This window comes from Armigeres subalbatus, chromosome 2 (assembly GCF_024139115.2).
Source record: "Armigeres subalbatus isolate Guangzhou_Male chromosome 2, GZ_Asu_2, whole genome shotgun sequence".
In the NCBI taxonomy this organism is placed as follows: domain Eukaryota; kingdom Metazoa; phylum Arthropoda; class Insecta; order Diptera; family Culicidae; genus Armigeres; species Armigeres subalbatus.
The window spans coordinates 271,221,509-271,241,792 of NC_085140.1; the positions used below are offsets into that span (position 1 = coordinate 271,221,509).

At 39.6% G+C, this 20,284-nt stretch overlaps 2 protein-coding genes across 2 annotated transcripts; one reads left to right on the plus strand and one right to left on the minus strand.

The window, feature by feature from the left end:
- Positions 1-816: 816 nt before the first annotated feature.
- Positions 817-3,826, plus strand: LOC134212228 (ubiquinone biosynthesis O-methyltransferase, mitochondrial-like). Its single transcript, XM_062689889.1, has 4 exons — positions 817-1,053; positions 2,347-2,484; positions 3,040-3,412; positions 3,476-3,826. Exons 1-4 carry the CDS (start codon positions 920-922, stop codon positions 3,746-3,748), a joined length of 918 nt encoding a protein of 305 aa, XP_062545873.1. The 5' UTR covers positions 817-919; the 3' UTR covers positions 3,749-3,826.
- On the minus strand, positions 3,799-16,910 carry LOC134212226 (protein disulfide-isomerase A5). The gene is made up of 6 exons (XM_062689888.1): positions 16,732-16,910; positions 15,058-15,495; positions 14,187-14,407; positions 13,687-14,125; positions 4,890-5,031; positions 3,799-4,818 (listed from the first exon to the last, which is right to left on the minus strand). Exons 1-6 carry the CDS (start codon positions 16,762-16,764, stop codon positions 4,184-4,186), a joined length of 1,908 nt encoding a protein of 635 aa, XP_062545872.1. The 5' UTR covers positions 16,765-16,910; the 3' UTR covers positions 3,799-4,183.
- Between the last annotated feature and the right edge of the window lie 3,374 nt (positions 16,911-20,284).

Sequence of the window (20,284 nt, forward strand, 5' to 3'; positions counted from 1 at the left end):
CAATTCCAAAATTTGTATTAAGAGAATTTTTAAGCTTTAAATACTATCATCAATAAGAAATCTATAAATACCCTACATTTGCGTGAGTAAATAAGTGCCTAATAGTTAGAAACAAAGCAATTCTGATTATGTATTTAATTATTGCTAATAATACTACACAGCATGGAAGTTGTTGTTTCCAATATCAATACCTATAATCAAACCCCATAAATAGTTAAATATAAATACGTTACGTTTATATAATTCCTACGTCTACTCGCGGTTATGTTTGAAACATTACCCATTGCTCGTTTTTTTCAATAACCTAAGCTTATAATATTAGTACGATACATAACAGCCCACAACCGCATATTATTTTGTCCAAGAATAGGAACCCCAGCCAAAGATGGGACTGATGTGCGAACATAGGCAGATAAGCAGTTTTTATCAGCTATAATCATTTGATTGAGCAGGATTTTTTTTTGTCTTTATTAAGGTGACTTTCAGCCCTAGGCAGGCTCGTCTCCGTTGAGCAGGATTCTTAATCTAATAAAATAAAATAAATATTACTTTAAAGTGTTTTATACATTAAGATATTTTATACTAGTATATGAGTTATTCGGATATAATAGAAGGTGTTTGAAATTTTAATTCGCGTGACTTGCAATCCTAGTTTAAGTGTTAAGATTAATTTGAAGGGAACGGACATCATATATCCCAGTCACCCCACCTATACAACATTGCTTCAAGACATTTATATTTATTAAAGTGTAAAGCGAGAGCGGCGCGACGTGAGTTTGTGGTAATGTGTTCAATAATTGATATAGGCATACGCAGCATATGCTCCTATCAGTCTCTATTCAGCAGCCCATTTGCAACGTTCTTCACATTAGGAGTCAGTCGCATTTTCGCTGGTTTGGTTTGAATCGATACCGGCAAAATGAGTCCATTCTACGGAATTTATATAATTCTGGGCATAGTGTTTAAAATATTAGAAAGTATTATCCGACTTCTGAAGCTCAATACTGTTGGAGAATTATTGGAGAAAAACTTTGGAATCTCCATTATTGGACTGTAAGTAAAGCAATTTGAATAGAACACAGGTAGAGGTATTAATAAATCAACTAATGGAACATATTTCTAAATATTGGTTATAATCAATTAAAACATACAATTTGAATAGTTTTAATGGACTAATTTGGGGTCGAATTCTATCGTTCATTATATCATTCGAAGACATTTGAAAGACGATAACAACAGGAACATGTATTGAAAAACCACTGCATCTACTAAAGGCACGATTACCCTACTACATATAAGAATCCAGTGATGTTGAATCCACGTAGTACACACTCGTGCAATTTGTCACTTGTTGCTATCAGCGTAAACCTGGTTGCAGTACCTATTACATATTTGGCAAGCGTTATCGGATGCATTGGTTTGTGCATTGGTTTATGAAACATGCATATTCAAATCAACAATACAACACTATTAGTTTGAAACACATGAAGTTCAATTAACTCCTTATTAAATAAAATGTGAAAAAATCAGAAAGACGTTCATCACATGCCGGATTTTTCGAATTCGCTGAGTCATGGTGAATTTGAGGAAAAATGGAATATTTTTAACCTTTTCTTGCAGCTATGCTATATTGCCCACGCCCACATGATTATGTCATCTGGGTGAAGAGAAGGCATTGAAGAGAACACTATTGAAGCTTTCCAACTCGTTTCCATTCAAATATTAAAACTTCAATACTGCAATAAAATGTGGAAAAATATTCAGTTGCTACAATCATGTATTTAATTCTTATTACGGGATAATTAGGCATCCTATTTTTAAATAGCAACTGACGTGACCAGTGGCAAAATGAAATTTCATTTTCGATAGTCAAATGAACAGTACGAAATAGTTCGGTAATTACAATAATTCGAGGCTTAGATTTCAAAAGGGAGATTTGGATTTTGACCTCGATATTGGGAACAGTAATCACACGATGAGCAACTAGAATACAATGCACTATATCTGCTAGTCATATCATCTGATCAGCATGGTTCGATTACAATGCGAGAAGACCTTTTAAATAATCAAGGTTAAAATCCATTTCGCCCATTTGGAAGCAATAGTAATTTATAATATAATCTTCCACATTATTCAATTTAAAGGATCTTCATTGTTTCAGAACATTAACAAAATCAGCATATTAAATTATGAAATACCTATGCTGCCTGTAACCGCATATCTGTCCATCTTTGCTTGGTTCCCTGTTCATATGGGGCAGTTATGCGATTACAGGCAGTATGCCCCAAGGTCAATACGTTCACAAACAATGCTTATCATCACCAATCTTTCTTATCATTTCAACAGGAATGACAACCGCCCGAAAGAAGATGCACCGAAAGATAGTGTTAGCAAAACGGAGATTGCGCACCTAGCGAAGATGGTTGAAACGTGGTGGGATGCCAAAGGTCCAGCCAAAATGTTGCACACTTTCCATCAAGTCAGGTAAGATTCCAACATCAACAGTTAACATCAGTTACGTTAACTTAGCTGTACTTGAGTAGATAGATGTCTTGCCGCATATTAGATAACCAGACTTGAGAAAGCTTCGAGCAAAGTTTGTTTTAGAAACAATTGGTCGGGGTTCTGCAAAACCGCTCCAAATGCCTTTTTGTCTGACTGACTGACTTATTTTTGTAGAATTTAGATATTGTTGTGAATCATACTCAAAATATTATTTTGATTTACAAACTGGTCGGGGTTCTGCCAAACCGCACCAAGTGGCTCAAGTCACTCAATGAGATATTTTGTTCGTATAAGGAAAATGGAAATGATTTTTTATTAATTCATACGTGCATTTGCTGAAGGATATCCTCAGTTCTAGTATTCAGGGATATCCAATACGATTTGTAATCAATTAAATCTGCTAACCGTAAGATTTGGCCGAAAAATGTTGGCGCTTGGTGTGATTTGGCAGAACCCCGGCCACTAATATTGATAATTATTTCATGTACCACCTAATTTGCTCAACCTTAACCAAAACTTATTAAAATATTCCAGAGTTCCATTAGTCGTCGAGGGCCTTGCCGACACCGGTCGTATCGCGAGAGGGGACATCTTAAAACCGGATGCACTGAAGGGCGTAAGAATCCTCGAGGCTGGCTGCGGTGGCGGTGTTCTTGCGGAGGATCTCGCTCGCCTCGGCGCGTACGTCGTTGGGGTAGACCCGGGCAAGGAGATGATTGGTTTGGCCAAGACTCACCTGGATACCAAATCCAGCGAACTGAAAAACCTCATCGAATACCATGACATCACGGTGGAGGAGCACGTGAAGAAGTTCGCCGGAACATATGATGCAATCGTGTGCTCAGAAGTTATGGAGCACGTAGACGAAAAGGAATCGATCTTGGAAGCATGCATTCGTTGTTTAAAGGTGAGCTTATTTTGCAACCACTACGTTAGATAACTTGAAATTATTCAATTCGCAACTTTACAGCCTGGTGGATCTTTGTTTGTGACTACCGAAAATCAAACCATGTTGGCATGGTTTATATTCATCATAATTCCAGAGTATATCCTCAAATTCATTCCGAAAGGAACTCATTACTACGAAAAGTTTGTCTCGCCGGAAACGATATCCAAGTTGGTCAGCAAATATGGATGCAAGACGCACAGAGTTCGAGGATTTTTCTACGACCGAATGTTCAACTCATGGAATTTTATCGACAACGATGATTGTAATTATGGATTGCATGCTGTGAAACAATAACGATCGATAGGTCGAAGTTTCGGATCAAACAAATTAGTCCAAAGCACACGTTTAAATTAATAAAACACCTATACTTCATACGCACTTTATTATTCCACAGATCAGACAGAATCATTCACTCACTCTCGATCTATGATCATTCAAAAAAGTCTTGAAGTTGCTTGGTTTCGCTAAAGTGGATTAGCTTCACGATGTCCTTAATAATTTACAATATACGACAACTATCGCTCAGATAAATTAATCATTCGAGAAGGGTTGCTTAAAGTACAGATCATTCAATATACAAGAAAAGTTTAGGTAGAGAGAGGAATATTAAAACTGAGGCAGATACAGTAAAGATCACTCGCTATCTCGTGGCGCAGTTTGTGCGAGTTACATCAGATCACAAATTATGTCCCTTTGTGTTTTGAGAAGTACATTTCCCAAAATATGAGTTCACAGTTCATCCTTCTGGCTGGCACCGTTCGAACGGATGAATTCAAACATGGCTTGGGCCGTGCGTTTACCTTCGTAGTTCTTGATGAATTTCCCCCGAACGAAATATTTCATTGTAGGATATCCCTGAATCTCAAATCGTTCTGCTGTCTTGGGGTGCTCCGTACAATCAATAGCCGCTACCTTACCAGGGACATTGTTTTTCACCAACAGACTGGCCACTTCAGCGAAGTCAGGTTTCATTCGTTTGCAATGTCCACACCACGGAGCGTAGAACATCACCAGCAGGCGATCTTCGTTTTGCAGCACTTCATCCGCATTCTTATCACCCATTATGATGATTTTATCCGATCCAGGGAAATCTCCAAACGGTTCGGCTACTTTCTCCTGAAGCGGCATATCGGGATCCTTAAGGAATTTAACGAAGTCAGCTTCCGTTCGGCCTCCGCTGTATTCCTTGACGGTTTTCAAATAACTAAAGTACTTCAATGTTGGATACCCACGAACTTCGTACGCCGAGCAGACTCCACTGTGTCGGGTGCAATCGATCGCAGCCAGGGCGACCTTCGGGTCGTCTTTGAATTGCTCGGCGGCGTTGGCAAACTCAGGCTTAGCGCGCTTACAATGACCACACCCTGAAACGATGTGCAGGTTTATTTAAATTATTTAAATTATTGAGCTAATGGGAAATGATTTGTATACTTACAGGGTGCGTAGAACATGACTAAGACATGTTTCTTTTTCTTGAGGAAAGGTTTGAATGTTTCTTCATTGAGATGAACCACTTCACTCTGTTCCTCCTCCCACGGTGCTTCTGGTGCCGGGGGTGGGGGAGGCTCCGATGGATTCTGGAGTACAATAACAATAATTATTTCATTAAGGACTTGCGATATAAATTTGACTAAAATAGAAATAAAAAAAATGTCGAAGCCAGGTGTATCTACCAACCTAAAAACTGCATTTACTTGGCCAAATCAATCAAGACATGTTGAGCAAGTTCAGAATAATTCAATTTGCGTTGAACCTGTCATATATATATATATACTGTACATCTCAGTGTAGGGAGTTTGACATATGATCTATAGAAAATTTCAACATTTTTGCAGTTCACTACCAAAATTTCGACCAAATCGGTCATTGGAAAAAAAAGTTACAGCGTGCCAAAGTTGAATACAGGTGTATGTTGGAGAAACGAGAAAGTACAATGAAGCAATCATCGGTCCAGTGACAGGTCACTGGCGGAAATCTATGGTTGGAAGGCTTATATCTTTTAACAACCGGAAGGTATCGAAGCAGCAAATGCGCGTTTTAAAAGAAAGAATCATTGACTTAATTGCCTTATACCGGGCAAATGCGTGGGTCCCTATTTGATTCAAGGCATGCTTCAAAATAAGAAGATTTTTTTTCTGTTTTGGGGTGAAGTCAGAATAGACATGACCATATGCTATGCTAAGCCAGAATAGACGTGACCATGCTATGCGACGTGACGCGACAGTGCAGCTTGACAGTTCATTGATAATAATTGTTATCCCTTGCGTGAGTCGCGTCGCGTCGCATCGCACATCGCGATTAGGGTGCGGCCAGAGTAGACGCGAAGTGAAGCGTCCATACGATTTGACAGCTCCTTATTATTGATTGTTATTCCTTTGTGTGCAATTTTCGCGCCGCGTCACGTAGACGCGTCTACTCTGGCAGGCACCTTAGGGTGTAGACCAGAGTAGACGCGAAATGCAATGTGAAACGAAGCGTCCATACCATGCTATGCGATGTGACGCGACAGTGCAGCTTGACAGTTCATTGATAATAATTGTTATCCCTTGCGTGAGTCGCGTCGCGTCGCATCGCACATCGCGATTAGGGTGCGGCCAGAGTAGACGCGAAATGCGAAGCGAAGCGAAGCGTCCATACGATTTGACAGCTCCTTATTATTAATTGTTATTCCTTTGCGTGCAATTTTCGCGCGATGTCGCGTAGGCGCGTCTACTCTGACAGGAACCTTACTCTGGCGGGCACCTTATGGTCATTATGGCAAAAGGCACATTGTATTTGAAACTATAGTTTCTAATAATTACCACAATGGCCATTGCACATCCAACTCATCAAGACAAATGATTTTAATTATGGTCTTGCGATGAAATGAAATCATGCTTATCTATATACAGTATCCCCCGCGTACCCGGACCTCGCTAAACCGACGACTCGTTAGTCTGGATCTCGCTAATTCGGAATTTTCCGGATTAAAAAGTATCAACACCCATTTAAACACATTATGCTGTCAATTTATGCTGTGATTTTGTTTTGGTTCATTTGTATGGATTCGGCAGTCGGATTAACGAGAGAAACATTCTGGGGATTGATTTTCTGGGGAATGGTATATTCTGGGAAATGGAATTTTGGGGAACGGTTTTCTGGGAAATAGTATAGAACCGAGTAATCATTATGCTGAATGAGAAATGAGAAGCGAGAAGTGAGTAGTGACTTACTACTTTTACAAAACAGTTTATAAAAAGTCGCAGCTTTCTACATAGCATTGTAGGAATTGACCACTGCTGAAAAGTCGACGCTTTCTACTCAGAATTACAAGAATTGACTGTCCGTATAAAATCGCCTGGGATCAATGAGTCATTCTCGCAATGATATTGTTTTTCTTCTGCACGATAATTGGTTTGCAAAAATGTAACATGTTTCTAGGATGATTTGCAAAAACTAACTACTACTCGGGATCTCGGGATGTTTCGATACTTCCAGGTAACTACTAAGCAATGAGCAATCCTTGCAATGATGTTGCTCTCACATTGATACAATATATGATGCGTGTCTAAAATTGACCGCTTCTTATCGTAGTAAATACAAATTACTATAACAAAATCTCAAACGCTTAAGCAGGACAAATGAGTTGTCCTTGCAACGAATCTGTTATAACTTACATCAACAAGCGGTTTAAAAAAAAAAAATCCGCGGCTTTCTAGGACGCAATTTCAGAACTGGTCATTTCCTCGTATGTTCCAGGACTCTCGAAGAATCACTTGATAGCAACTTAGGGCCAATAAGTGGTCTTTGCGTTGTTTTGGATCTTACGATGCTAAAACAAACAATTCATGAGAAGTCACAGTGTTATAGAACGAATCACTATCCAAGTTCCCTAACTTCCCGAGGACCATTGGATGGCTTTCTGGGCTCAATGAGTGGTCTCTTCATTGAGTTTGCTCTAACATTGTTATAACAAACGGTTTAAAGATGGTCGCAGCTTTCTGAAATTGTTCACGTTCCGGATGTTTCGGAGCTCACGTAGGATCAGAAAGTAATCACCAGGGATCAATGGATCCCTGGTGATCAGGGATCAATCTGGCACTGCTGCAACAAACGGCTACAAAAAAAGTCTCAGCTTTCTGGGACGAATTACTAAGATTGACCACTTCAATAGGTGGCCACCAGGGGTCAATGAGTGATGTTGCATTGATTTCGCTTTGGCACAGCTACAGCAAGCCTGAAGCCTCTCAAATATCACGAAAAATGGAGATAGAAGAAAAAGAGAACATTATTTTTGGCAACCGACCCGGCAACGAAATAAGGGACTATGATTGTAAACTCTGTACCTGGAATGTCAGGACCCTAAATGAACCTGGAAGAGTGAGCCTTATAGCTCGCGAACTGCAGAAGGTTGGAGTGAACGTGGCCGCTATTCAAGAAATCCGATGGCCCAGATCCGGAAAACGTGAATTCCGAGCCGTGGACCCCACGACCAACACTGCATTCGAGTATAACATCTATCACAGCGGCGGCGTTAAAGCAGAGCATGGAGTTGGTTTCGCAGTGATGGGCAAGCAGATGAAGCGAGTGATGCCGTGGAAACCCATCAGCGAACGAATCTGTGTGTTGAGGATACGGGGCAAATTCTTCAATTACAGCCTAATCAACGTTTATGCACCGACAAACGATAAATCCGACGACGTGAAGGACACATTTTATGAATGTCTTGATAAAGCCTATGGAGAGTGCCCAAAGCATGACGTGAAAATTGTTATCGGAGACGCTAACGCTCAGGTCGGTAGAGAGGACTTTTTCCGTCCCATAATTGGTAGGGAGAGCCTTCACTCCACTACCAATGACAACGGCCTACGGCTAGTAAATTTCGCTGCTGCCAGAGGGATGGCCATCAGTAGCACCTACTTTGCACAAGAGAATATCCGAAAGCACACCTGGAGACACCCAAATGGTGAAACTTGCAACCAGATAGACCATGCTCTGGTGGATGGGTACCATTTCTCGGATGTCGATCCATGGAGCGGTGAGCACAACAGCACGAGAAGTGGTAGGCTGGGACGGGACTTGCAAAGAGGAAAAAATGTAACTTCATCTGCAACCAGCAAGCGCTGTCACGAATTGTCAGATGCAACCAGCACCTTTTTGTGTAAAAGTATTGGTATCCCTGTTTTACGAGTACTTTTTCACTTTGAAACGTATTCTAGAAAAACCGGACAGCTTAATATTGAACTGTTATGAATACGTGCTTTATTTCCGATAGGAAAATCTTTATAAAAATAAGTTTACAAATCCGTAAATCAAAAAAAAATGCTGGCAGATAAAACCGAAGTGGCTGCCAGGTGGAAGCAACACTTCGAGATTTTGAACAGAATAAATATTAGCGACGATGGAGTCGCCTACACTAGATGAGGTTAAAAAAGCTGTTGAAGAGCTGAAAAATAATAATGCTGCGGGGAAGGACCAGCTCCGGCTGAACTTCTCAAACGTCTGCACCATAGTATGTCGAAGCTGTCTAGCTGGTTGGACGGCCTCATTTGCCCTCTCTTTAAGAAAGGGCACAGACTAGAGTGCGCCAATTACCGAGGAATAACCCTCCTTAATTCGGCGTACAAAATTATGTCCCGTATTCTGTTCGACAGATTGAGATCGCTTGAAGAGTCCTTATTCGGCGAATACCAAGCAGGTTTTCGGGAGGGCCGATCAACGACGGATCAAATGTTTACCCTGAGACAAATCCTTGATAAATTCCGGGAGTACAACTTGCAGACACATCATCTGTTTATTGATTTCAAGGCGGCGTACGATTCAGTGAAACGGAATGAATAATGGCAAATTATGCTTGAACATAGTTTCCGGCAAAACTGATACGGCTGATTCGTATAATGTTAGACGGATCGAAATCAAGTGTAAGGGTTGCGGAATCGACGTCATTTGTTACCTTAGATGGATTAAAGCAGGGTGATGCACTCTCGAATCTACTGTTCAATATAGCGCTCGAGGGAGCGATTAGGAGAGCTGGTGTGCAAAGAAGCGGCACAGACAAACAGACATAACACTCGTAAAATTACCATCGTTCTCTGATTTACTGGTCAATTTAAATAATCATTAGTTGGCCAATCGATCACTCGTGGCGCGCGCATCTGATTTGCTCGAGTTTGACGTTTGCTCACTACCGCCATCTGGTTCGTGATTTGCCCAACTAACTGAAATCAACAGATATCGTTAGTGTTTGCACGACGATGATTTTGAAGAGTAAATGTTCAATGTGTTATGTCTGTTTGTCTGTGGAAGCGGTACCATTATAACAAGATCACATAGGCTCCTGCGATTTGCGGACGATATCGATATTATCGTGATTGATCACCGTGCCGTGGAAGAGGCTTTTGTGCCTTTTAAGAGGGAGACAGCGAGGATTGGACTCACGATCAATACCGTCAAAACGAAGTACATGGTCGCTGGCAATCGATGTGGGTTCATTAGTGGTAGTGGTAGCGAAATGGTGCTGGATGATGAACAATTTGAAGTGGTAGGAGAATTTGTGTATCATTAGTGACATGCGATAATGATGTTACCCGCGAGGTGAAAAGGCGTATTGCAGCTACAAATAGAACTTATTACGGATTTCGTAACAAGCTTAAGTTCCGTAGTCTGCAAACGAAAACAAAACTTGCGCTGTATACTACTCTGATTCTTCCGGCGGCTTTATACGGCCATGAAACATGGGCGTTAAAGGAGGCTGATCGGAGAGCTTTCGGAATGTTTGAGCGCAAAGTGCTGCGGACAATACTCGGCGGTAAACAGGAGAACGGTATCTGGCGGCGTCGCATGAATCACGAGTTGTACCAGGTATATAAAGAGCTGGATATTGTTAAGCTTATACAACACGGCAGACTACGGTGGGCTGGACTGGTTGTTCGTATGCCGGAAGAACGTCAAGCAAAGATAATGTTTAGTAGAGAACCCGGAAGAAGCCGCAGGCTTCGTGGAAGGCCGCGCACACGATGGCTTTGTGCAGTTGAAGAGGATCTGAGGGCGCTAAATGTTCAGGGCGACTGGAAGCGATTGGCCCAGGATCAAGTCCAGTGGAGAAAGATAATCCATTCGGCGTAGGTTCATCGCAGACCTGTAGCCCATCAAGTATCAAGTAAGTACTGCTACAGCAAACAGTCACAGCTTTCTGGGACGAATGACTGAAATTGACCACCGGATGTTCCGGAACTCCCGCAGGACCAGTAGGTGGCCACCAAAGTAAATCTTGCATTGGCTTTGCTCTGGCATTACTACAAAAAACGGTTTAGAAAAAGTCGAAGTTTTCTTGGACGAATCACTGAAATTGACCACCTTACCGGGTGTCCGGAACTCCCGGAGGACCACTAGGTGGCCATCAGGGGTCGGGCAAGCATCACTCAGCATCGATTTTTCTGTCATATTGTGATTACGAAAGATGATGAAGAGAAGACAAATATCAAAACGCCGAAAGGAGAAAGCGTCCAAGTTAACCGATGAAGCATATTGCAGAGCATTGAAGGTATCACAAGCTAACAAGGACATCCTGACGGTGAGACGAGGTTTCAAGCGAGCTCAAAAAACGCTCTCCAAAGTATCAGGATCGAAGCAAACGAAGCGGCAAACAGGGAAGGAAAATTTGGAAGACTCTATTTGTGCTGTTTGTGGGCTTTGCTTTAGTGCTTCAGTATGCGGCGCAGGATGGACTAAATGCTTCGTATGCCTTTCCTTGTTTCATGAATGCTCTTGGACCCAACGCCCGTCATGCGACAACTAATCATATTTTTACAAACAAATAATTTCAAAATCAGGTGTCTGTGATTTGACATGCCGATGAAATGTAATTGAAATAAGTTAAAAATCTAAATCAATAAAGTTGAATTGAATTGATTGAATTACAGTATAATGTAAATAATAAACTGTCATTATTTTCGCATCGTTTTTGATAAACATAAAAACGAAATTATTCCAAAGCAATTTATTTTATAACACAAAGTGTGCTACGTGGCCGTCTTGCCCCACAGAGGGGGCCATCCTGCCCCACATAGTAGAAGTTGAGCTACAAAACAATCAATTTTCGAATCGATAATATAATTTTGATATTCAATTATTAAATATCAATAGTTATTTATGTTGACACACTAGAGGAGGCCTGGAAACGTTGTAGGGGTGATCGGGGGAATATGGGCCACCTAAGGAAAGCGCTGAAAAGCTCAAAAAACATCGTTCAAATGTAGTTGACGAAAAATGCGTTTGGAAATTGTTGGAATGAACTTTTGAAAATGTATTGATTTCAATGTGTGTTCCCAACTATACGGGGCAATATGAGCCATCATTTGGGGCAGTATGGGCCACCCATCCAAAACGTTTATTTAGGCGAAAAAAGTATCGTAATATGGAAGAATATGATATTCTCACAACAGTTGTGAGTATTCCATACCAAAAAAACGCACAACAACGGACTGAACCGATTTGCCACTCTTCACCGTTTGAACAGCCACATTTCATTTGGTCAATGGTCATTTTTTTCTGTTTCAATCGCAGTAATGCGCTGTTTGTAATTTTTCCGTAATGAATCTTACATATATGATAATATTCTTGTATTTGACTACTGAAATTTGAACTTGTTCGCATTTTAAGGCCTGATATCTGGCTCTGTGCAGGTATGCCCATATTGCCCCCATAGAGACTGGTTTTGGAAAAAAAAGTCTTATGATAAATTCAGATTTGTATCAATACAAACATGTGTGCACAATATTCAATTTTAATATATCTTTTGATTGTGGTGTATTTTTTACCTGTATTTTAATCAGTTTTGTGTCAAAACCTTATTTATAAGCTTCAAATCTTATAGGGGAACTTTTCCGATCTCCATCTCACTGAACATATATTCATCTCATCGCGAAACAAAGAAAAACGGCACCATTTTCGTCGCTTCTTTTGTAAACATGCATGCTTACTGCTGAAAAAAATCACAAAAATAAGAAACAAATCAAATACCTTTGCATTGCTTTGTTTTTGATGGGATGAATATCGGAGCCATGAGATGAAGTCCAGGAGCCGTTCCCCCCTTCCCTAAATTTACATTTTGTATTTTTGTATTTTACAAGTGTATTTCCATGTTCGAATTGAATTTTAATGCTGTTTTCACGTTGATGCATATGTGGAGCATCCTCTTGAAGATCGAATAACTTTTACATGATAAAACTTGTCAATAAGCTCAAAATGAGGGTGGCTCATATTGCCCCGTATGTTCATATTGCCCCTACTGCCCCTATTAGACCATAATATAAAATAATCGAAATTTATTTACAGCTCTATATGCTCGTTTGCTTATACTAATGACACACTGGTGGTATTCGTACCATGGTACAAGTTGTACCACTAGTGTGTCACCTTGTACCATGCTGGTACAACGTGGAAAACCATGGTACAATATGTACTAGGGTATATAACCGTGGTACAGCAACAGTTCGCTAACTGGGCGCCTTTTAACTGGACTGTTTTTTAACTGGGCGTTCGCTAACTGGGCCAAAGCCCAGTTAAAAAGCAGTTATCCGTCAAAAAACAACAACAAACACTTGGTGACGAGGGGATTCTGAATGGCATATTCTTTAAGCTTCATGTAAAACACGATCACAACAATGCATCGCGAATTCCCTCGTCAGCCCAGTTAAAAAGCGGCGTTCGTTAACTGGGCTGGTGTTTTAGCCCAGTTAACGAACGGTTGCTGTACTTGTACCACCAGTGTGTCTTTAGTATTAAGGTGGCCATCTTGCCCCACATTACCATAGTTACGCCCATGTCGCTTCTAACGTTTCAAACGATTTTTCTGTATCTCCATACCTACTATAATTTAGCATTCAACTGTGTAGAAGGAAAATTGGAAATTTACGCGCTCGAACAGCAGATGTCACTATTGTATAAGCAAAATCTCATTAATTCAAACAGTAGAAGCATAAATACTAGAACTATGCTTCAACAAGCTTCAAATGGTCTCATCACCAACATTGGCTTGACACTTGTAGTACCGGTACTTTGACTGCCAGGTCAAAGTTACCTAGATATTAGTAACGCAAACAGGTACGACATTAGCAATTTTATACTCTTCAATCAACTATTCAAACACTCGGCATCATCACCTGTGGTTAAATATTGTAAATAATCCAATTAAATCCAAATATTCAGTAGCTTCTGCTTAACATTTTGAAAGGGCTTCCAGCGGCACTCACCTTCATAAACTCAACTATTTTGTCTGCATCTCTAACGTTCACGTCGAACTTGAACTCTCCATTGCTGAAGTACTTCACCGTAGGGTAGCCCTTCACTCCGAACTGCTGCCCAATGGATTGCTCCTTGGTGGCATCCAGTGCCGCCAGAACGCCAGCAATTTTGCTCTCCTTCATAATGGTCGCGGCCTTCTCGTATTCGGGTTTCATTTTCTTGCAGTGGCCACACCACGGTGCGTAAAACATTACCAGCGCGGATTTTTCGTCCTTCAAGGCCGGCTCAAAGTTGGCACTACCCAGGTGGACAATTTCTGAGTTCGCCTCCGATGCCCAATCCGGTTCCTTCGGTTTGGTGGCTGGTGGTGCAGCGGGATTTTTCATGAACGCTATTATTCCGGATTTACTGTTCTCACCGTCAAACGTGTACTTCATGCGACCATTCCTGAAACGCAAAGATATGTTAATACATTTAGATCGGGAAGTAATCTCAAACATGTTCTTACTCGTAGTATAGTAGCGTAGGAAAACCCGTAATGTTGTACTGCTTTCTGATGATGGAATTTTCGGGCCGGTTCACGTCGATCGCAGCCAGAACGTATTTTGGTTTCAATTCGGTTGCAGCTGCTGAGTATTCTGGTTTGAGGGTTTTACAGAATCCACACCACGGGGCGTAGAACATTACCAAGATTGGTCGAACTTCCTTTTTCAGGAACTTTCCTAAAGCCTTGAAGATGATCATGTTGTTAGTTAAATGAAAATGTCAGATTGCCACACCGCCTACTTGACACTTTAACGAACAAACCAACCAACTATTAAAAAATTTAATATTTTAAAATTTAATATTTTAAAATTTAATTTATTATGCTAATTTTAATAATAACAAATTGATTCAGTTGTACAATTACATTAAAAAAAAGAGATAACGAGGCTAGCAATTGTCTCTTTCAGCAAAGTAAATAAAAAATTTCAGCTGAAAATATGAATATGAAAACATCTATTTGGACATCAATCCCACCCATAACATTTTACGTGCATGATCAAGACCATTGTGATTAGGTATATGTTTAAGCAACAAGACTAGTTAGACGGGGTTCTGCCCAATCGCACCGAGCGCAAACAAAAAACTAACAACTTTTCTGCATAAGCTTTCGTTTAACATATTTAATTGATCGCAAATCGTATCGGATATCACTCAGCTCCATAACTAAAAATATCCTACAACAAATGTATTTACGTATGAATTGATATGAAATGATCTCGTGTTCCTTAATCGATACGAACTAAATATTACAAGTCAGTCAAAAAGCCGTTTTTTGCAGTTTGGCAGAACCCCGACCAGATGTACGCCAATCGCGCTTTTGTTCTAGAACTCACCACGGAATCCGGAACGTGCACGACATCCACGCCAACGGGATCCTCTTCCCACGGTAGATCTCCGGTGGGATCACGCATAAAGTTGGCCATGCTGGTGGCTGTCAGCTGTCGGTCGTAATCCTTATGAAAGTCGCTATCTTTGAAATGCTTCAACGTGTATGGAGCCGGATTGGCCTTGAGTTTTTTGCAAATTTTCTTCATCTCCGTGTTGCCGCAGTCGAACAAAACCATCGTGCCTTGTCCTTTGACAATTTCTGCTGCTTCCCGGAAGGCAACCAGAGCACTGTGTGCTTCTCTCATGCTGGATACAAACATTACCAGCACGTTCGTTTTGGTACGGAATAGCTTCTTCAGCTCCTTCATGTCGGTAATCCCCTCAACGACAGCACTCTTGGTGTTGGTTTTGCATAGTACAGATGGTAGCACAAATGCAAAAAACTGAAAAAAATAGCTTTAGTTATTTACTGACTGCTGGTCAATCAACGTAGAATATAATTATCAGCATTTTTAGGAAAAATGTTCTATTTTACACATTTTCTGATACAATAATATCCCGATTTTATCACTCACCCAGAGACAGTCAACCATTTTTGAATTTCATTTCAGCTAAATACAAAAGATAATTAGGTAGAAATGATTATATCCCACCGGGTGCCAAAAGTCAATGTACGCAGCAAGTAAAACGGTTTGATCAAATGGCGCATGATTAACGATTCCTTCTAAATTCATAATTTCAGTAAGACAAGATAGGACACATAATAGACAAACTTTAAAACAATAAATACATGTTTGTTGAACATGGATATATAATAAAAATGTCCATAATCTATTACATACAGTATGTAAAGGGAATGTGGTGACAAAGAACTAACTTTTTCCTTCATTTTGATATATCAATTATGTTGTGCCAATCAGAAGCTGATAAACTACCATTGGTTGGACAGTGGATCTTTGATTCCTACAATATTGTTCTACAAAATGCATAACTTTTGAATTTCTTGACCGATTTTATTAAAATTTCTTTATTTTTTGTTACTTTACAAGTTTTTTATTATTCAGAAAACCAAGAATTTTGCGTAACATCTGAACTAATGGGATAGTTTCAAATAATTGTTATACATATTATACATATGAGAAAAAAAGTCGGCTCTAAAACAAACCGATCAAAACTGAAACACCTTACGTTGGGATGGAAATAAAATCTGCAAAATTTTGGAAAACATACACACATATTGTGGTTTCAAACATGTTTTTCAAAACTTATCCAGTATACACATAATTATTAATACTTGTAATTTAATTTTAATTTGGATTTCTATTTATTTAGTTTTATGTGACTCTGTAGGTACAGACTTTATTTTCAGGGCAAGAAGTCAAGATTTTTCAGCATCTATTTTTCCTAATCGGCAATTTTAGACAAAAATAGAATGATTCTGTTTAGTATTCCAACCATAGATAAAAAGCAATAAAAAAGATAATTATTAGGTATAGATAGGTATTTGTGCACTTTTAAACGACTTCAAATTTAATTATTATCAAAACAATTCAACCGAATAATAAAGGGCAAGCAGGCAGACAAGCGTACAAAAATCTGACGTGGCGGCGACAACAAAAAGAATGCACTTCAAACACAGCACAATACTACACACGAATTTTCAAACGTTTGGAACTTACCAGTACCAAATTGTAGCACAGCTTAAACTTCATCTTTGTGGGCAACTATTTGTGATCGGATTTCCACATTTAAATGAATACTGAACGCTTAAAATAAAATTTTGCAAAGCAGCCGGCAGACAAGCCCAGACAATCATGTATCAGGCTCGAAACTCGCAAAGCAAAAGCGCAAACCTTGATCGCAAATCTTTTGTAAAAGAATATGACACGATGATGGCCGATGACACAAGACTGACAGATGATGATCAAACAGTCATCATCTGAAAAATAATGATTGCTTGTGGCCCTTTGTGGCCCACACGCGGGGGTAATAGGGCACTACACGGAACATTTCTTTCTTTTTTTTCCTTTGAGTTTGTCTGAACATTTCTTTCTCTTTCGTTCTTCATAAATTTTGACGTTTTGTTGTTTTCTAATTTCTTTGCAGCGAGAAAGGGACAAAGCAGTCCGTGCAGTGCCCTATATGCGGTGCATTGCGCCTCCTCTGCATCACGAATACAGAAAACCTGCCTTGAGCCTGCCTTGTTTTTTGTATGCCGTGCTCTGCATGTAGTATGAAGCAAATCAGCAGTAGTGTAGGTTAACCAATATCCTACAAGATTCCAGTTCGAAAAATGTTACACTTGCCAAGCGGGGTGGCCCAGGGTGGCCCGCCTTTCCCAAGCGGCGAGGCCCGGATAAATAATAAGCCATTTTATGAGACAGATTCGAACAGCTGATCGAAATTTTGAGTGGACGGCTCGGTCTTTGTTTTGGTAAATTTGCATGTAAACCATCATCATTTCGTCATCATCATCATCATTTCATTTCATTTTCGCAAATGTTCCTTGTAAAATGTAAATATTAGTGTTTGGTCTCCTGTCATATGAGCTTTCTATAAAATGGCTTATCCAGCTTTCCACTTTTACCATAATGGCGGATGCTATAAAATTTTTGACAAGAGCTGCTTCCAGACACTGAACTGGAATTCCCATCTAAGCAAACGATAATATACTTGTTACTAATGACATCCATTGAGTTGTTTATTCTACTATCAACAAGGAGATATGCGCAAGATTGATAAAGTTCCATTCAAATCATTCAATAATCTGCTTATTTTTCTTCCATTTTAGATATTATTTTGAAATATGCTGTGATTGATGCTTAGTCGTATCCTTATTTGCCGACGGAAAGTTTTCGAACTGAAGTGGAAATCTTGCAGCACAGCTAGCAGATAGTTCCAAATTCGCACCTCTTCAAAATCGACGCTTACCCACAATTTCGTGTCCCTCTATGTTCTTCCACGTAATCCCTAACTGATGAACTCCTAGCAAATCTTCCTCACAGTAAAAAACAGCTTCAACATAGTGTACTTCCGAGGAATAAACGAATCAATGAATTCCGGAATGAATTTGTACTTTTTTGCTACTGCTCCTTATACAACCACCCACCCGAAGGGAAGATGGTTCCCATACAGACCACCGGTCTTATCAAAATATTGTTTTGTTAGTTTTGGTGGAGTTTTCGGGGTAATGAAAATAGTAATGGAAATAGGTAATGGCAGAAGTATTAATTAAATCACATTGGGAAGAATAAATATTGGCTGGAGGGAGGCAATTGGTTTATAATTATATTTCAAAAATTAAGTTTCAATATTCTTAATGACCTTTCAAATAGATGTTCACTGTTCAGTGTTCAACTTAATCTTCTGCTGACTTGGGCGGAGCTAATTTTGAAGAAGTTTGAACGGTAAGGTCGCGTATAATAATGTTATCAGATTCATGTTTTGCTTATACGTACGCTTAGTTTTCATAAAGTAAAAACCAGTCGCAAAAAAAGTAACAATTCGTTTCAAAATTCATTCGTTCGTCATAGGCTTGAAATAACGCCATAAGTATGGTGGGAGAGCCGACAGATTTTTATATCGGAAATGCACACGTTGAGCTGCTTTTTATTGTGACCTAAGGAAGATTTGTGAAGAGTTTCTCCGTAAAGAATACGTGAAAAAATATAGTGCAGTAAATAATCATAAAGGCATAGAGCTGTTTTGATACGACATTATTTTTGTTGAGATATGGAAATATTTTGACGTAGGACTTACGTCTTTCTTTACTATACTGGGTGTCATTTAGATTTTTGGAAATCGAGAGCGTTACGCTGGAAGGGAAGATTTTGAACGTTACTAGCGCCTTTATCTTTCGATGGATTTTTAAGATTTATATATCAATCGACTCGGACACTCTCTAGCAATTTGCCTATTTCATTGAAACTTAAGATTATTAACGATAAGTTATTGAAAATGTCAATTCTTGTCAAACCCAGTAAAAATTTCATATGTAACCAATCTCGTGTATTCCTAACACGGACATCAGAATGCGGTATGTCACGGGCCTTCGGGTCTATCGGACGATTTTCTTTATGTATAAAAGAAGCAGTGTCTACCGTGTGCGAGTCATTACAATTTGTGACAGCAGCGCGTACTGACGTGCTTTTTGCTCGCGCATTTTTCGTTTCGTTCGTTCGTTCGCTGTGTTTACCTACACAGCGACAGCATGCAGCCACCAACAGAAGAACTGCCGGTGGGTCTTAGAATATGCATGAAAGAAGTGGGCGCATATTTTTATCATTCTGTGCTTGATGATGGTCGGATGCAGTGGTGTCGATTGCGATGGATGCAATCGCCCATCGTATCGCTCGGAGTTCACGGCTAGAGGCCGCTGATGGCTGAGGCAGCGATGGCAGCGATGATGGATGAAGAAGAATAAAATTAGAGAGATTTGGTCTGCTCATCCAGGTGATTGGTTTCATAATCCACATGATCCTGGGATTCAGATACCATCATTAATAAAAATATATATAAATGCCCTACATTTGCTTGAGTAAATAAGGGCTTAATAGTTAGAAACAAAGCAATTCTAATAAAACTAATAATAGTTTTATTTCCAGGGGTTTTGAATAAAAAAATTGCTAATAGTTCTACACAGCATGGAAGTTGTCGTTTCTAATATCAATACCTATAATCAAACTCCATAGACCCAAAAGTTAGAAGTTAAATGTAAATACGTTACGTTTATACAAGTCCTACGTCCACTCGCGTTAATGTTGAAAACATTACCCATTGCTCGTTTTTTTATTTTTGTATTTGTGATTCTGCTGATCGTTATGCTATATTGTGAAAATTCTAGACGCAAAGATTTGGAGAAGCCTTGATTTTAAAGAGTTGAAAATAGAACTTTCTGCTGGGTTCCTACTCCACTTCGGGAAACTTTCTGTCATCACATATAATTTTGGTTTCAAAAATATGAAAAACTGTTGAAATTTAGTTGAGTTTCAGTACGACTCATAGAACACTCCGCATACTCAGAAATATAATCTGAAATGAAAAAGAAAATTAGCAAATATTAAATTATTTGAATGGAATTTCATCAATCTTGCGCAAATGTTTGCTTGTTGATAGTAAAATAAACAACTCAATGGATGTCATTGGTAACAAGAATATCAACGTTTGCTTAGATGAGAATTTCAGTTCAGTGTCTGGAAGCAGTTCTTGTCAAAAAATTTATAGCATCCGCCA

Excerpts from the sequence above, each read along its gene's own strand:
- LOC134212228 (XM_062689889.1), top strand. The coding sequence starts at position 920 with ATGAGTCCATTCTACGGAATTTATATAATTCTGGGCATAGTGTTTAAA. Across the intron at positions 1,054-2,346 it reads GGAATCTCCATTATTGGACT|GAATGACAACCGCCCGAAAG; the intron begins GTAAGTAAAGCA and ends TCATTTCAACAG. Across the intron at positions 3,413-3,475 it reads CATGCATTCGTTGTTTAAAG|CCTGGTGGATCTTTGTTTGT; the intron begins GTGAGCTTATTT and ends GCAACTTTACAG.
- LOC134212226 (XM_062689888.1), bottom strand. The coding sequence starts at position 16,764 with ATGAAGTTTAAGCTGTGCTACAATTTGGTACTG. Across the intron at positions 14,408-15,057 it reads TGCACGTTCCGGATTCCGTG|GCTTTAGGAAAGTTCCTGAA; the intron begins GTGAGTTCTAGA and ends ATCATCTTCAAG. Across the intron at positions 14,126-14,186 it reads CCTACGCTACTATACTACGA|GAATGGTCGCATGAAGTACA; the intron begins GTAAGAACATGT and ends TTTGCGTTTCAG.